An 18,103-nucleotide genomic window follows, 5' to 3' on the forward strand; every position below is an offset into this window, starting at 1 on the left:
TTTTTATTACGCAGCTTTTATAGATGCCAACACTTATTCCTCATGGCAACTACTTCAATATGATTTTGAAGAAAACGTATTTCCATTATGAGGTCAGACTTGATCAGTTTTATCAGTTTAATTTTATTTTGATAATTTTTCTAAAGCTATTTTTAAGTACTGCTGGCAACAAGACCCATATTGGTGGTTATATAAAATAAATTATGTAGCAGCAAATGCATGGTTTTAAAACAGTTAAAATATTCTAGGGAGCAAAACACTTCCCATGATCTTTGATATTTACCATGGAAGTGATAACATCTAAACAAGTTTTTGATAGGAGTCAGGCATGTGAAATTGTATGGAAGCACCTCCTGGGGGATTATCTGAGGCCCTTCAGGTTAGTTCCTGTCTGCAGTTCTTCCTGCCCCATGTTTCAGTCTCATTCCCTTTCCAAAGGGGTCTGTGAGTATTTGTGCATGTCTAAAATGAAGTTCCATGTGGATCAAGTCTGAGATGAGCTGGGGGCACTTGGCTGTGGACATGTTGACTCCTTGATTGTTGGGTAGTGAACATGTTCATTGCTTTTCCAGTCCATCCTATAAATTTAATCTGGCCAAAATCCCTGTGCATGAAAATTCACAAGGGAAAAACTTCAATTTATTTTTATTTCTAATTATTTATAGCCTCAGTATGACTCATCAAATGTCTGACTTGCAGAGATGTGGCTGTGTTGTGTGTGCATGCCTGGGAACTGCAGCAAAGCATGAGAGATTAAATCAGAGCAGCAAACGTGGAAAATGTGTCTGAACAGATTCTCTCCTCTTCCTGAAGTAACCTCACAGCCTTGAAAATCCAGCAATCTTAATTTATTTAGATGTTAAATGAAAAGTAGTACTGGTTATTATTATTTATAGCTGGTCATGTTTTCTGTTTAAGCATCTGAGGTGGTACACACAGTTCAGACACGGTCTGAAGGGATTCTGTAGTGGAATTCTCTCCTCCGTGTGTTTGATAAGCAAACTTGTATTTCAGCATTACTGATTCTTGCCTGTTAAGTACTGGTTGTAAAGGAAAATATTCTTTTACTTTGCTGACATTTGGTAAACGTTCATGGAATCGTTGTAAGAATGTTAATGTGCTGATAGCTATTTTTTTTTTTTAAGTCCAGCTACCTTTGTTATCACAAGTATAATGATCCAAGCAAACCTCCTTTTTTATTGTTTCAGTACCCTCTTACTGAGGAATTTAAAGTGCACTGAACCTGTAAATATATTTAATGTTCTGCATACTTCAATGTTTACTTGGCACTTCAAGACAGTTTATATAAATGAAAACTGATTTATAGTGAAATAATTTCCAGCAGATGATTTCCCTGCTGGTAAATCAGACTTGTGTTATGCAATTGGACTTCTGTAATCATAGGAACTCTAATACAAGTATCTGTTTGTGGCCTATGCATTTAAACCATTTCAGCAAGGAGATGTTCAATGTCCTGGTGTTTAAAGAACAGCAAAGACAACAATGCCTTCTGTTGTTCATGTAATGTTCTCTGTAACTGTTTTCACTGTATGAATAGTGTGTGTTAGGGTGTCAGTATTCTGATTCTAATTGCTTTATGGTAACATCACTTAAAGGAGTTTGCAGGGAATTGTACCTATGTCAGTCTTTATTTTTGGATTGCCCAACAAATACTGTTCTGAATCTATCACCATATTTGCATTTCTTGCAGTTTAATAAAACTCAGTTTTATTTTAAAAAAATCAGTTTGATACTTGTTAAATGTTCTCTTCCACCATATGTAGCAGTGTTTCTGCATATCAAGAACTAGTTTCTATTTTAATTTTTTCTTTGCATCTGAACAGTGATTAAGACTGTAACATCACAGAAGTCTTAAATCCATTAATAATTTAAATGTCATGTGTCTCAGTTGGAGATAGATATCAGAACAGGGAAGGACTATACTTTTTAAACAGCATTCTGTGTGCCAGCTCACATTATCCAGTCCTTTTTTTGGGAATACTGCCAGATTGTGATTTTGTTTTTAGGCATCACAGGAGATTTCAGTATCTCTTGTTGGTCATAGGTGACAGGAAGAGCGTATTTGTAAGTGCAGTGTGAACATAAGAAGCCCTTGCTATGGAGTTGGGAGCTTGGGCAGTGTGACTTTGGCTGAACCGAAGGTGGCTGCAGCTCTGAGCTGAGCCACGAGGCTGTTTGGGGTAACAAAGCTGCTGCTGTGGGGCAGGAGTCCTGGCTGAGGTGGGGAGCTCAGGCCCTGGGGAACCTCAGCATTTCCCTGCTGGGAATCTTGATCTTAGTCCGTCATCCGGTTGTCTTGGAAGTAGAGCTGCAGAGGTAACTCTACAAAGGAGTATTATTCCACCTAGTTCTGTATTGAAAATTCTGTCATGAGTATCCTCATCTTCCATAGTGGTGTAATGACTTCTCTTTGTGACTTGGTCGATCCTGAAGGATGAACCTGTTTTCCAGGAAGGGAAATAGGGTGCACAGAAGCAGGCTAGAAGGAAGAGAGCACAGGAGCAGTTTGCATGAAGGAGTTTGTCCAAGAGGCAACCAGAGGCCCGTCAGTCTATAGGGACCTTGCTGAACTGGCAGGTTAGCAGAGACTGGAGCAAACCCTTAGCTACCAGCAGGCCTCACTGTTCTACTGCTGTGTGCCCCGGGAGTTCTGGACATCTGGGAGTCAGCAGCAAAGTGATTGTATTGGACCCATATTGCAACTGTTTTGTCAGCTTCTACCTCCTCACCCCAAGTATTTTCAGGTATTTTGATTGAAACCAACACTTTGGCAGGAAAATGGGAGGAAGTGCAACATGGCAGTATGATGCAGGGTGTTTTCCCAGGTACAGACTAAATCTAGTGGATTATATTACTTTCTGCTAAGTATTCATAAACACTCCTCATCCTGTAAATTTGTATGATGGATGGCACTACCTGGAGGTTTTCCTGTACGTGCAAGTAGCTCATAAATGACACTGGTGCTTTCTGAATGTCGGAAAAGTGTGTCTCTCCTGTAGAGTCCCTCAAGTAGTTTTTCAGCATAAAAAGCTGTATTCTCTTTTTCTGTGTGGGTAAGACTGTGCGTGGTCTTTTTCTGGCATTGATTTATGTAAAAATGAAAATAGACCTGCTTAAGTCATCCAGTTAAAACTTGCTTTTGCATTTCTGTTGCTGTGGTGAAAGTTAATTGTGCTTTGCTGCTTGGTTCTCTTCAGGGCCAGCTATTTATGTGCTTGTCTGTGAGAATGTTTCTCTAGCACAAATCAGGTCACATGTTCAGTGTGATGCTCTGTGGTACGGGCACCATTTCATTAAGATGTCAGAAGTGGTCACTCCCATGAGAGTTTCTTGAACATTAACCTTTTTGTCTTTATTATATAAAGTTGTCAGTGATGAAGCAAAGAATATTGTGTCCTGCCATGATGTGATTCATAAAATTAACCTGACAGCAATGTTTTACCAGCAGGAAGGCTCAAAGCACCACTTAAGAAGATTGCTTTAAACTTTGATTTTAAGGCAGTTGTCAGTTTTCTCTTTGTGCCAGTATTTCATTGCTTTCAGTATAATTGCCATGTGAGTTGTTTGCAAATCCTGAGCTCTTTCAGCCAAAACAGTTTGCCTTTTCTGGGAATAAGGACAGGAGAATAAATGCTTGCTGCAAAAATGCTCTGGTAGGTTCCAGCATCTCCATGTTTAGGGCAGGGCTTTGAGGTCTGTCAGGGCTGTGTCTTCCATCCACCTTAAATCACGTCGTGCTAAACTGGGCTGAACATACAATGGGAAACTTGCAGGAAGGACTTTGGAAGAGTGAGATTTGGGCTTGTGGTGTCTGCTCCTTTGCTGCTGACGTGCTTGTGATACAACAGAGGTGGTAGGATAAATAAATCAAAAGGAAACAAAAAGGGCAGTAATCACACATTTTTAATCCACAAATGTGATAATACATAATATATTTAAGGTGACCTGAACATTGCCCATATTTTAGCAATGTTGTTACATACCAAGCTACAAGTACAAAAGTAAACAATGAATACACAGGATATGCAAGTATGAGAAATACTTGAAAACATATTTTTCCTTAAGGCTACTCAGATTACTTTTAAATAAAACAACAGATGTTCAGCTGGTGTGTTTAAAATACCAGAATCTGAATATTGATACTTGCAACACACAAAAAGTCACAAATACAGGATATCCCTTTCCTTTAGACATCTTGAATGTTGAATAATCTCTTTTTCTGGCTTTAAAAGAAGAACCCAGGTTTGTTTGCCACGAATGAAACACACAAAATCTGACATGTGCACTGGGACAGGAGCATTGGATACAAGAAATACTGTTCAAAAGCATCAGCTGACAAGTACATGCTTGGAAGAAATGCAGGTAATGAGGCATGTAAATATGGCTCTGCAACTGGCTGAACTTGCAACCCCAAGTGTTGCTGTTTCATTTCTGTGTTGCAAAGGAGTTGTCCGTCTTCATTGCTACTAAGTCTACTTTTAATGGTTAAAGGAACTATGTGGGGGAAATTTACACCGTTAAAAACTGTTCTGCCAATGTCTTTCACTTTTACTGTGCTTCAAATGAGTTCTCCTGGGAACAGGTAAAAATCCATCTAGGACAACCCAAGTGAGTACATGACCTGGGTGTGTGTATTTGCAACTGTATAAAGTATGACAGTAAAAACTGTTGTTGCAAGAGATAAAGGATAGTTATTCTGGGGTGAGGAAAGACAGAAGGAGAATAAGAATTTTGAACAGTTTTCTCTTAATACCATAGTATGTGACAATTTATTTAAATGAAAAACATGGGTTTTGTCTTATCCTAAAGTAATGAGTGATCAACCCTGTAAGCTTCCCCTAGAGAGGAATGGCTTTCAAATACATTTTCTGGTCTTTGTCAATGTTCAGATGCATGCATCTTTCTATTACAGTATACATGATATGGAAGGTGTTACCCCCAGATGATGGCACTGGCTGCTCTCTGTGTCAGCTGAATGGAGAGGGCTCCTGATACTGCAGCATCAGAGATAGAGATGAGTCTGGAGGATAAAATGGAGAGGACAAGGAGAGATTTCTGAATATGTTTTTTACTCTGGGTCAGTTGGCACTTACCCAGGTTCTGCAAGTGGCAGCTGGAGCATCTGGTCTGCTTCCCCACTCCCTGTGTCCAACCACGACTGCAGAACCCACTCTTTCTTTGCAAAATGTTTTCAGTTTGAAGACATCAGTGTATTTTATTTCAAAGAAAAAAAAAAAGGAAAAGTCACTGAAAACATTCTGAACAAAAACTCACTCCAGAAACTCGCCAGAGTCACTAAGGCTGTTCTCTTTTGACTTGTGGATATGCTACACTCGGAGGCACTGCAAGAATAGTGGATGGGTTCCTTTGTATCCCACCTCTGATTACTGTAGGCACAAATGTCATGGGCACATTAAACCAAGAGTTGTACCTAGGCTGAGTACTTTGAGGATCAGGGATGTAAATGTTGGTGTCTTGGTCATGCTGCTCCTCACAAGGGCAATTTCAAAATCTTCACAAAGAGTATTTTGTTCTGTCAGGCAGAACAGTAAGAGGAGCACAGCCTTCAGCCTGACCTCACCTGATGTCACCCAGTACACAAGCCCTGGGAGCTGGGGAACTGCTGTACTACTTTATTTACCTTTGAGCTCGAACCACTGAGCTGCTTTTCAAGTTAAAATCAAACCTTCTCTCTGTTGTTAGCAGGGATAAAACAAAACTGATGAAACTGTTGCTTCATTGAGCAGTTCTTTAGATTTTCTCCCACTTCAGTTTGTGTGATGTGTTGTTCTCCTATTAGATTTATATACCATGTAAAATCAGAGATGTTTTCTCATATTGATTCCTGATCCTTTTGAAAGGAGTGAACTTAATCCATTACAGCCCTACTTTCTGTCAAAGCTTTTTCATTTGGCGTGGAAATAATAAAAAATATATGCACCAAGGGCCTTGGGGGTAAATTCCATGCATTGCTCTTGCCTTTATCTGTCTGTTTTTACACAGCCATGCATCTGAGTTTACTTTCTGTTTGCATGTTCAGCCTTGAACACAAAGCTAGCGAGATCAGGGTGAGTAGCAATCTGTTTCTGAACGATATACATCAGCAGCCTTGTTCACTCTGCTCCTTGGAAAAGACTGAATGATCTGAACAAAACAGTAAAATCGATAGCTTTCTGATTTAAGTTTTCCACTTCATCATGAGCCTGGTGAGCACATTCTGGGCCCTGCTGGGGACTGCAGTAAGACTGATGGGGAGGAAGCTTGCTTGCCTACCATGGCTTATGAAGGGTGGCCAGTTCTAGAGAGAAGTTTTTGGTTGGTTTCTTGCCTTTGAGCGCAGTTTCAAAGAACCTTCTCATCAAGTAGTTTGTTGATGCCATTGCAGATCTTTTTGAGGTATGGCCGACAATCCCCGTCCAGGCTGTACAGGGCAGACAGAAACTCCACATCTGCAAAGTGGTTGAAGACGTGGTTGATGCGCCCGTGGGAGCGCGCGGTCAGGTGTCGCCCTACGAGTTCATGCACGAGGTCTTTGCACTCGTTCAGCAGTTCTGCGAGCACGTTCCTGTCAAAAGTGTATTCGACCTCGTAGAAGCTGACGATTGTCATGGCAGTTTGGTTCAGCTTCTTCCTGAACTTGTCTACAATCTCCAGCTCTTCCTGGTTGAACTGATTATTTCGATAGAGGATCCCGATTTTTATTGCCACTTTGATCAGGTCTTTCATGATTTTATGGGCTTCCTTTTTGTTTCTGGTGTGTTCCTTTGTTACTTTGTACAGCTCATCGAAGATTTCACTGCTTGTGTCATCGATGAGCATGTTAGCCATGGTTTTGGTTGCCATTTTACTCAGGATCTTTTTCTGGGCTTGCAGTGCGAGATTCTTGGAGCTGAAATAATCGGGACCTGGTTTGGGATAGAAAAAAAGGGGAAATGTTAATTTTATTTGGTGAATTATTTTTGCAATGATTTAAGAAAAGTAGAACCGATATCCTTAACTGAGACCTGGCCTGTGGCACTGACCAGAGCAGCCACGGCTGCAGGAACACTCCCAACACCCTCTAGCCAGGTAGGTATCCTTGGGGTTTCACACATGCATGTTTCAGGTCTTGCTGTCACTGAGGGCTTTTGCTTGCAAATAAAGAACAGAATATTCTGGCAGGGGATATATATGCTGATTCTTTGATAGCCTTTTAATTTTGTAGTTCAATAGGAAAGCTTTCTTGGCAGAGAGATCCACTGAGATGCTGTGGTTGAAATAATACATAAAATACTAGAGACAAGCAAAATGAGATAGTGGCAAGCAATGCATGAACCTTCAGAGTTACACTCTGGTCATTGGGAGGCACTGTTGTTCCACAGCTAGGCTAAGCAGCTTCACGAGCATGGGGTTTTTTTGCCTTGATCTGTAGTATCAATGCCTTCCTCTTTTGTTACCAGTTTGTAAAATTACAGAATATGATTTTTATAAAATGTTGGTGCTTCAGTGCACGCGGTTCCTGCCAGACAAAAACATCTGAGCTATTTGCTCTACAGTTATCAAACAAATATTAGGGATTTTTGATTTTTTTACTCATATCTGCACCTTTCACTCAGCAGAGCACCTGAGCACACTCCTGCTGGGCTTTATCCCATGAGCTTCTGTAATTCTTGGTAGAGATTAATCTGACCTTCCTCTGTTCTTCACATTAATGTTTGCTTCTAACTGACCCTCTGTGGACAAAGTAAAGGAAATATAGATATGAAAGAATTATCCAGGTTAATACAGGGGCAGCAAAGCCTCTGTTGGATCAGAGGGCACTTTATCATTGCAGCCAGGTGGTGATGAGTGTGTGTATCTGGGGAGGGCAGCCAGTGAGCTCTGAGTGATGGCAGAGTGGCCTTGTTCCAAGGTTCCTTGTTCTTGGTCTTTGTTCCAAGACACCTTCCTTGCCTTTCCCTGTCATCTGCTCTCAGTCTCTGCTCCTGCAAAGGAGGTGCCCGTGTCTCCCTGCCAGCTGGGACCTCACTCTACTCACCACCACACCACAGCCTTGGCTGCTCCAAGGGGGATGGAGTTATCCACGTCCTTCACCAGCTGCTGGGAAATCAAACCACTAAGAGATTAAAAATGACAATAAAAATCAAATCTTCCAGTGCTTATTTGATTGTGGAGCCTCAGTGAGTCTTTAAGTTGGTGGGGTGGGCTCTGAGGCCCTCTCCAGCCTTCAGCACACGAGTGTTGTCACTCGTCCCCGTGCTCCCTACACCCTCACGCCAGGACAAAGGGGTGCTGGCTGCCAGTGCTCACTTGGAGTAAGTAACACTCTGAATCCAAAGTCCTCTGGTTAAATTCTGACTTTCAAGTTGGCTGGAACATTGAAGTTGTCATCTTTGTGTGCTGCTGAGCAATGTTAAAGAGTAACATTTAATTTCAACTGAACCACCACCTGGAAAAAATAATTCAATGTGCTTAAAAGAATTGCCTGTCATTTGGAGAGAAAATTGTGGGGCTGAGCTGCTGTCTGGAGGAAATAGAAAAACTGTGATTTAATCTAGAAATGATAAAACCAGGATGAAAGCATTCTTTCACTTAGCAGTACGTGGGTATATAAATAGTATCCGTGATGAGTAATTATGTGCATTTGACACACTGAAATGGTAGATTGTTAGTGTCTGTTTCTGTAGTAAGTGTTTGCTATTAATCAAGTGGATGCAGTTGTTCAGTATCTGGTGTGATCAAAACCTGGAAATAATTGCAGTAGATTTTTAGAATATTAATTTTACTGAAGTTCACGACACTTCAGCTTCGTGTCCCTTTGCCCAGGTGAGAGCCCAGCTGGCTCGTGCCCTGCCCAGCTCTGCTGCAGGGAGAGCTCTGCAGAGCTGCTGCAATTCTGTGGCTCGACACAAAGCCAGCAGTTGGGGTGAGCGAAACATCCCATCCCCATCACACAGCCCAGGGGGGAGCTGGGACCAGCAGAGCCACCAGCACCTTAAACACAGACACATCCAGCTGCCCTCCCACCTATGTGATCTCTGAGACAAAGCTGGATGCTGAATTAGCACATAAAAGCTTCTGATGAACTTTTAAGAAGGGAGGGATGTCCTGCACAGAAAAAAAAAGTATGATATATGTTCGTGTACCCAAAGTCCTGTGTTTTATCCACAAAACTGAGCAGTGGGACCTTCAAACGTGGGTCTCTTTCCCGGGACATCCCTGGGTTTGGCAGCTCAGGCAACGGTACCGCAGCTCCCAGGGAAAGGTGCAGGCTGTGAAAGGGGCAGCACAGCTGGAAAGCATCAGGCCAAGTTTAACTGAATGTTAAGGCTGGGATGTTTTTCCATGGCGAGTCCCAAGTGTGGGATCTGCTAGTTAACAGCATGAGTCTGAGCTCCTGCTCATCTTTCTAAAACTAAAATAAAGATGTATTGTTGTTTTGCTGCTGTGGCTCCCTCCCCACTCTGTGCTCCTGTCTCTCCATCCCATGCTCCCATGGCATGTGCATTCCCCAGGCATGCCAGCCCTCAGAAACCAGGCACATCCAAATCCTCTGTGCACGCTCTGCTCCCCTGACTCCAGTGTGCTGCTCTCTGCACTGCACGGCCTGTAGGAGCTGGGAATTACTTTCTCCACCGTGGCTGCCATGTGCCTTATCCCAGCCGGCTGTACCAGGCACAGAGGTTCCAGCGGGCAGGGGCAGAGCCTGGTGGGACACAGGTTGTTGTGCACTGTGGTGTCTGATAGATACAGAAGCTGCTGCCCCGGGTCCTCCACCGTGTCAGGAAGCTGCTGACGAGCTCGGGAGGAGGTGAAGGGCAGCGTTCCACCTGCCTGCCTGGACACTGGGCTGGGCACTCTGCAGAGCCTCGGCCGTGGCTCCACTGCCCGAGCCGCTGCTGCCGGGGGCAGACAGCGCGTGTGGGATGGGAAGAAGGCAGCCAGCAGCCCACTCGTGCATCCAGACAGCGGCGCGGGGCTGTTCACAAGGGGCTCTGCTCGAATTCAGGCTGTGCGTGTGCTGGAGAGCCAGACAGGCTGTTTGGATAGATTGGATTCCTGCCTCCAAAACCACATTGTGCTCAGACACCCAGGTGACGCCCTGCCTTTCAAAGATCACAGGTGGTTAGCCACATGATTACATGCAGGCTTTCGTGGGGACAGCATGTTTACCGTGGCAGCCTTTTCTTACTGCAGCACATTGCTCACTACACAAAATACATCTTCACCTCCTACATACAGCAATTCTATTTTCTGCTTTCCTCCACACAGCAAAACAAATCAGCAACAACATCATAGATGCTATTAGCTTTCAGGAACATTACACCAAGGCTAAAAATGAAAAACGACCCTCCAAGCACACTGCTTTGTTGGGTAGTGATTAGCTTCCATTATAGAAAATCTGACATCTTAGTTTTTACTAAAGAAAGGGCCAGTTCTGCCTCAGATCTGCTCTCAGCCTCTCTCTGTCACCTCGAGAGCTGTGTATGATAAAAGCTGTTTAAAAAGGCCCTCGTGACGGTATTGATCCCACAGCAATCCTCCATCCCTCAGGAGCTGCAGCTCTTCAGCCCTGTCTCCCACGGGGGGATGGCGAGTGCCCAGCTGTGGGCAGAGCCTCCCTGTGCCCAGGGAGTCCCACGGCCAGGGCAGGCCACCACTCCCCACCAGTGACCACCCAGCTCCTGGCAGGCGGTGCTGAACGTGGCAAAGAGGTCTCACATCCACTAAACTTAATAACACGATTGCTTAATAACAGAGTTGCTTAATAACAGAAGTGCAGAAAAAGTTTGGCAACTCTAGTAAGAGTTTTACATTTTAGGAGTTTTTGAGACTAAAATGCAAGAACATCTGTAATATTCTCCAAGTATTTTGATTGCAGATGGCTGTACCAAATACAAAATGGTCAGAACTAAATGCTCAGCAATACTATTTTTATGTAAATCCCCATTCAGCCACTCTGTACAAAACACACGGCAAATCCAGTCAACCAGAAGATGCTCCCACCATGCCGAGGAGGAAGAATGATCAACATTTGCTGGAAGCAATTATGAGGATATGGAAACCAGCCTCCTGAGCACATGAATCCATTTCCCTCCCAGTCAGCCACTTACTCAAAGCCGTAATACCATTTTGCAGCCAGGATATTTTCTCCCCTGGCTAATGGCTGAAAGTTGAGTTGAAGTGAACTCTGGAGGGAGTGTGGCTTCACCACAAAAGAGGAGAGAGGAGGAGTTGACCTGAAGGGTTTCTGTGGAGGTTGTCCAGTGCATTTTTAATTGTATCAGCAGGCTGGCTTGGAGAAAGGAATTTCACCTGACACTGGGAGCTGCTACCCCAGTGCCTGCTGCAGCTTGTCCTGGGTAATCAGTTACCTCATTGGCTTCACCTGCTCTCAAGTGAGACACACGTGGAGCCTCTGCCTCGTTTCCCACCACGCTGAGCGTGGCCCCAGCTCCCAGCAGTCGGGGTGACTGTGTTTTCCAGCCAGGGAGCGCATGGAGTAGGGTACTGAGTAGTCTTGAGAGCATCCTGGAGAGGTGAGTTGAGCTGTTTTAAATTAAAGGTCTGAGCTAAAGTCATGAAGAGGCTGCAGGTCTGAAGCAGCTTGGCAGGAATGGGAGGTGATGGGCACCAGAAGTGGTTCCCTGCATCTGTGCTCCAGCTGTACTGGAAGTGAGCAAAGGGCTGAATCTTAACTGAACAAGATGGAAATGCATAAGAAAGTAAAGATGATGAAGAGGCTGAAATATTTTTAATACTCCTGAATCTTCACTTTTAAAATGCAGCACAGCTTCTGCAGCAAAAGACAGGCTTTAAGAGTCAGCAGTGCTGCTGGAAACGTGGGCATCCCTCCAGCTGCTAGCAGTTGCTCAGGCTTGTGGGAGATGGACCAAGCCAAGGGCCAGGCATGCTCTCAGAGTCTACTACAGTGTGAGATAGATGGGTTGTGAAAATTGTTGTAGGAATGTGCTGTTTTAATGCCTTGTGTGACCCAGTTTGAATGCACCTGTGTATTTTAACTTAGTGATATACCTGCCCTTGAGCCGGGGGAGTCTGGGAATGGCAATGAGGCAGCTGGGTTGTAAAGCCCTTGTAGTGGATATCTGAATGGTGAATCCAGCATTGCTTCTCGTGTTGATAATTTACTGTGTTGCAGCTTGCTTCTTTATAACCTAAAGAGTTGCCTGTAGTGGCTCCTTTTCTTGACATAAATACAAAAAAAAATCTAGTTGCTTAATTTGCATAATTCAGGCAAAATATTAGAGTAAATGAGCTGCAAACGTGTGTGTTTTATTTCTCCATCAAGTCTCACTTACACGTTATAAGATTGATCAGAAATGTGAACCGCAGGACTTAGGATTTCAAAATAGCTCTAAAAGCAGACAGGAAAAAAAGTCCACTAAAACCACTTGTCCTGTAGTGTTTTAATCCTGAGCAGCCCGGGCACGAGCTCTGAGTGTGTGTATTACTCTTGGACAGCTACAGGATCACTGCAGAAGAAACATTCAGTGTTTCCAGTAACTTTAAGCCAAGAAATCCAATAGACCAGATGGAATACATCAGCTTTCAGGGAGGGCCAACTTAAACATGTGTAAGCATCAGGGGCCCAGTGCTCAAACTTTAACACTTCTAAATTGTTACTGTGAGCATAAAAGGGTTGCTCATATCCGCACTGGAACAGGAGATTACAGACTGATAATTATATCATCCTGGGAGAATGTACCAGTACCCAAACGTCTGAAAGCAAAAGCTGGACCTGCTGGAAATGGCAGCGACAGCCCTGTACAGAGGAAATATGACTGAATGGAAAAAAGACCATTTTTCCTTTCAGTGCTTTAGATGAGCAGCAACTGTGCCACAAGAAAAGGCACTGTATGGGAACCTGGGGACTGGAGATTCCAAAGGATAGTCTTATTTCTGCTGCTGATTTGTATCTGGCATTCACTTTTCTAGCACTATACTGGAGTTGCCTTTCAATACCTGGAGGAGGTGGTGGAAGGCTGGGGGGCCCCTTCTGTAAAGAGAAGAGGAGCAGTGCAGCGTGAGCAGATAAACTGCTGTCCTCTGGGTGATGCCTCCAGGAGCCTGTCCAGGGGACAGGAGCTCAGCTGCAGTTTTCATCAGCTCTGATGGAGCTGCCAAGGAGGGTCTGGCTGAGCTCTGCCCCTGGTAGCTGGCTGGGAACTGAACTGCACGGCTGTGTTCCTCTCCTGTGTCTGAAAGCAGTGGCTGGCAAGAGGTGTGTGGATGACAGCACTGTCCCGGGGCTGAGCCTGGCTCACAGGGTGGAAACCCTCCCAGGCACTCCCTGGAATATATGGCACAGCTGACAGCACGCTGGGATTCTGTATGGCTGCTGTTTGACATTACAAATGAGACATTAAGCTTGGCCATATCCTGCAAACTCGCATCCAGCCGGTGGCAGAGGAAAGCACTCCCTGCCAAAGGGGCTCAGGGAGGATCCCCTCTGTGCACTGCGTCCCACAAACCAAAGGGCTGTACCAAACACATCTGGTTAGCTCCTGGCAGCTGGCAGGGAGTGTAAGTGATGCAGAGCCTGCACAGCACCCTGAGGCACGCCCAGGGTGTGAGCAAGGTTTTGCTATTACCTGAAACTGCTCGGGAGGTAAAGTCTGTCTGCCAGGAGCGAGAGTAAAATGCTGTGGTGTTTGGGTTTCTAAGCTTTACTATACAACTAAAAGAGGTTCTGTTAAACTGACCACTGTATTTTATAAACAGGTTCAAAGTCTTTTGATGTCAGTTCGTTAAGCTCATGGCAAAATTCGTTGAAAAGAGTGACCATCCCTGTCCCAGAAAAAGCTCGTTCAGCTCTGCCTGACACTGCCAGAGGAAAAGCTTCCCCACTGACAGCAGAGTTTTGGCAAGGGAAGATTGGTTACTACCCCTTGCAATGACCTATTGATCCTGTTCCTGTATTTTGAGACAGGTGTTTATGACTACATTAGTGTGGGGTATTTTTAAATGCTAGTTTTACTCTACAAGACTTCTTTTGACCAAAGAGGCCTGAAGGCATGCCCAAAACACTACAGCTGGATCTTACTTTAGCATGGGTAGCTCACAAACCCCAGCAGCCCACGCCTTGGTGGCACTTGGGGACATCTTTAATTGGCTGGGAGTTTTTTGCCTTCAGATTGTCTGTGAGGGTTTTTTTGCCCTCAGTATAGGCTCTATAGAAAATCCTGGGCAGGAACTACTGAAGAATTTAACTTCAGTGTCTGAAACATTTTGTGTTGAAGGTCCGTTGCCTTCTCCACAATTACCACATTTCTTACATTGTCCTTTCAAGAAAACACTGCATGGAAAAAAGAAGCTATCATGGGGACTATGTGGCAAAAATACTCAATTAGTCAAATAATTATTATCTCTATAGGAAAATTATGCTTGTTTTAATGTCCAGCCATGTAATTTTCACAACAGGAGAGTAACGAGTTCTTTGATATGTGCTAAGGGGTTGTTTATTGCTTAGAAGGGACAGAGGCTCTTGGGGAGCATCAGGCATATAATGAATGATAAACAATTATCTTGTTAAGGAATGAAGGCTCGCAGGCTTCTTTGAAAGGATTCAACCACCACGTTCTTCCACACTAAGTAACAATTACCCAGGAAAGAAAGGCTTCTCTTGCCAAAGTATTGTTTAAAAGCCATGTGAAACCTTTCAAGCTCTTGCAGCTGTCCTGCTTCATCCAGATGCAATCGTCGCAGCAGCTTCTCTTTGTCAATGATCTGTAGAACTTGCTTGCAGTGGTTCCAAAGAGGCAGATTTGTTCTGAACAAAAACTTTGAAAAGCTGTTTGAACATTGTGACACTTGCACAGGTCTTGGGGGCTTTCAGTCCAGTTTCCCAAATGATTTGAATTCTTGATCAGGATGTATATGGTTTTCACGTATTCTTTTATCCCCTCCTCTGGCAGGCTGAGGGAGAGAGGAAGGCTGTGGAGGCATCTGTGCTTTTGTGGGCTTGGTGCTTGGCAGTTACCACAGGCACCACTCCTGGTTAACGGGAGGGTCAGATTTCCCTGGGCTTCTGCAGCTCAAAAGCTTTCTATCCCTTCCAAAGAAGTCTCTTTAGCATGCAGGAGCTGGTTGTTCCCAGTAGGAACAAAATAATATGCTGTTAGTAAAACAAGGCCCGGCAACATCAGCCCTAAGTATTAAACAAGGCCTCGGTGCAATCTGTGTGCTTTAAATAGTTAAAGTGCAGCTATGAACAGGCTATTGGGTACTGCTTCACCAATTTCTATTTTTTCCCCCACCCATTTCTCATCCTCTCAGGAAGAAAATTTTGAGGGTTTATTTTTGTGCCTTCAAATTGCTTGCTGTTGCACTACACTGCTCTTTCTCCAGAGATAAAACGTCCTTGCCTTTTACATAGAATAATTCTATTTTTGGCTCCAATATATTAAGAATGGCATGAAAAATAACCACGTCTATGCTCTGGGGATGTACAAAATTCCATGAGAAAGCAAGCAACCGGGACCCCAAGGGTAGCTGGTCTGAAGATGCCCTGAAACTGAAATAGCCGACAGAAAATGGGAAGGGGGAAGTAATTCTGCTACACCAGGCCAGGGTGAACAAACTCCAGAGAACCCACACCAGGACGCAGCTGCAGCAGGTGTCCAGCTGCTGCTGACCAAGTGGTCATGGCTGTGTGAGCTGAGCTCTGAGGAGGGGTCAGCAGCTCCACCCCTGCAGAGCTGTCCCAGCCACGCTGCTCGGATGCTCCCCTCCGTGGGACGAGGCTCTCTGCGGTGTGAGCAGCACAACTGTCCTTCGCTCTGCTCGTGGGGCTTTTGGCTTGGCTTTTAAACACAGGCAAAAGCCCTGACAACAGCACTGGGTCTGCTCTGCTTGCATTGAGTGCCCTGACACAGTGAGAGGGGTGGGTGGGCTGGGTAACACCTGACAGGGTGTGTGGGAGTCGGGAGAGGCCAAGGGAAGGGGGGTGGAGGGGAAGACAGGCTCTTGAAGCTTGATTTCAGTTAATGGCATCCGTGTATCTGGCAAATGAGGGAGATACTGTTTTATGGACAGAGTGTGCTGCTGGTTTCCTAATTTGGTACTTGGTTGCTTGACCACTTGGTTTTGAACTAAGAAGGTGATGGGTGGAAGGGGAATAAACCAATGCCAGATATCAGGTACTAATGGAAAAACATACTGTTGGTCCCTAAATAAAAACCCCAGAGGAGATGTTAATTTCCACACTTAATTCCAGCCAGGCTTCCCAACTCTGTTTATACCAGAGAACAAATTCAAACGAGGGGAAGGTGAAGAGGACAATAATGGCAAGAAATGTCTGACAGCAGCGCACTTTGCTAAGTCAGGAGCAGACGCTGCAGACTGATCACAACATGTTTAACACTATTAATGAAACAAGGTTTCCTTGGCCTTTTGCATAGACTGTTTATTGTCTAATTTTTATTCTCTGTGCATGTGTTTTGGGGGAGTCAGCTAAATTAAAAAAGTATTTTGAAGATGCTGATCAGTGCTCACAACTCTGGAAGGGGAGGGCTTACAGGTTATAGCCCGTTTGGAGCAGCTGTTTGACAGTGCACAGAGAGGCACAGCTGTGGCTGTCTTACAGCTGGAAGGGTAGGACTGGGATGTGTCACTAAGCAAACAAAAGATGTCAAACCTGCTCCAGCATGAGAGCCTGGTAGGAGCATAAGGGAGCTTCCAGTGAGTGAGGCTTATCCTGTGATGGATTGATGTTCCTTAACAGATTAAACTACAAAAAAAACCCAACAAAAACCCCAAACCCCAATCCTCCCCCTCAAAAAACCCTCAACAAAACAAACAAAACTCCCTAACCAAACAGAAAATCCCACTAAAAACCCCAACCCAAAACTATTGCTGGAAGTGGCTCTGCAGGTGTGTAAGTCTATTAGTAAAGAAATGGTTTCCTGAACCCTCCCCTTGAGTCATGCTTAGTTATATTGTCTGTGTCACAGAATCATTACTTACAAGGTATGTGGGTGCTGCTTGTCTCTGTGTATTTATCACAGCTTTCACTCCCTCCGTGAATGCAAAGGCCTGGATTTGTAAAGGCATCTAATTTATCACTGACTGCAGTCCAAGATTTTAGCTCCTATCCTGAGAATGTGCAGGAGGTAAAAAAGGACTTAAACAGATCCCGAAGAGTTGCTGTGACTTGTGAAGTCTTTTGGGGTAAAGCAAATGCTCTGCATTAATTCATGGCTCCCACTGCCAGTGGCCCTCCTTGTGCCTTCCAGAGCAAGCATCCCTTGCTCCCTCTGCCCCAGTGCTGTGTCCCATTGCAGGGTGGAGACAGCACCAGCATTTCTGAGCCAGGTGTTGAACTGTTACAGCAGGTTTCAGGTGCAGATCCAAGCTCCACTGTGGCAGTGAGGGTTTTGTGGCTGCTTGAAGCAGTTTTGTCTCACCCAGCCCCAATTAGCTGTTGATTGTGCTGCAGCTTTATGAGCCCAGCACAAAACCAGATGGGAATGCTGCTTGTGCAAGTTCATAAAAGACCTAAGACCGTCCTTCCTTTCTGAGCAAGAGCTGCTGATAATATCAGTTTCCGAATTATGCCTGCTCTGGTTTCTTTTAACTCATTTGAAGGTTTTTTTGTTGTTTTTTTCCACCATTTCCTTACAGACTTCTAACAGACAATCCCATCGTGGCCTTGCTGAAACAAACCCTGCGTGCTGTTTGATTATAACCACCAGGGCTGATACTGCAGAATCCACCTACAGCGAGTTTAGTTCAGGGGTATAGCTGTAAATGAACTAGTGGTGTTACAAGTTTAAAAGAGAAAATTTATTTTTAAATGTCATTGGCTTCTTGCTGGCAAGCAGAGACCAGTAAGTTCCTTTTCCTTGCAGTTTAGGGGTTTTTCCCCTTCTTCAACAGAGAGGAGATTAAGCCTGGGCTATACTGAAATAGCTGCCCACATATGAGCACTGGAGCTCTGCACAGCTCTACAGGAAAATCGAACCTCAGTGTGTCAATATCCTCCACGCAGGGGGAAACCAGGGCCTTGTTTTCTGTCTGAAAGCACTAGGAAAGTATTTGTCAACAACAGCAAAGATGAAACCGAAAAGACAGAAGACGTGAA

The 18,103-nt window shown here is 44.4% G+C and overlaps 1 protein-coding gene across 1 annotated transcript in view; it reads right to left on the bottom strand.

Moving 5' to 3' along the window:
* Positions 1-3,906: 3,906 nt before the first annotated feature.
* Positions 3,907-18,103, bottom strand: part of TNFAIP8L3 (TNF alpha induced protein 8 like 3) — a 45,127-nt gene continuing 30,930 nt past the window's right edge. Inside the window, exon 2 of the mRNA XM_039557359.1 lies at positions 3,907-6,926. Coding sequence (XP_039413293.1) covers positions 6,364-6,926 — 563 coding nt within the window. The 3' untranslated portion in view covers positions 3,907-6,363. The remainder of the gene's footprint in view (positions 6,927-18,103) is intronic.

This window comes from Corvus cornix, chromosome 10 (assembly GCF_000738735.6).
Source record: "Corvus cornix cornix isolate S_Up_H32 chromosome 10, ASM73873v5, whole genome shotgun sequence".
Classification (NCBI taxonomy): Eukaryota; Metazoa; Chordata; class Aves; order Passeriformes; family Corvidae; genus Corvus; species Corvus cornix.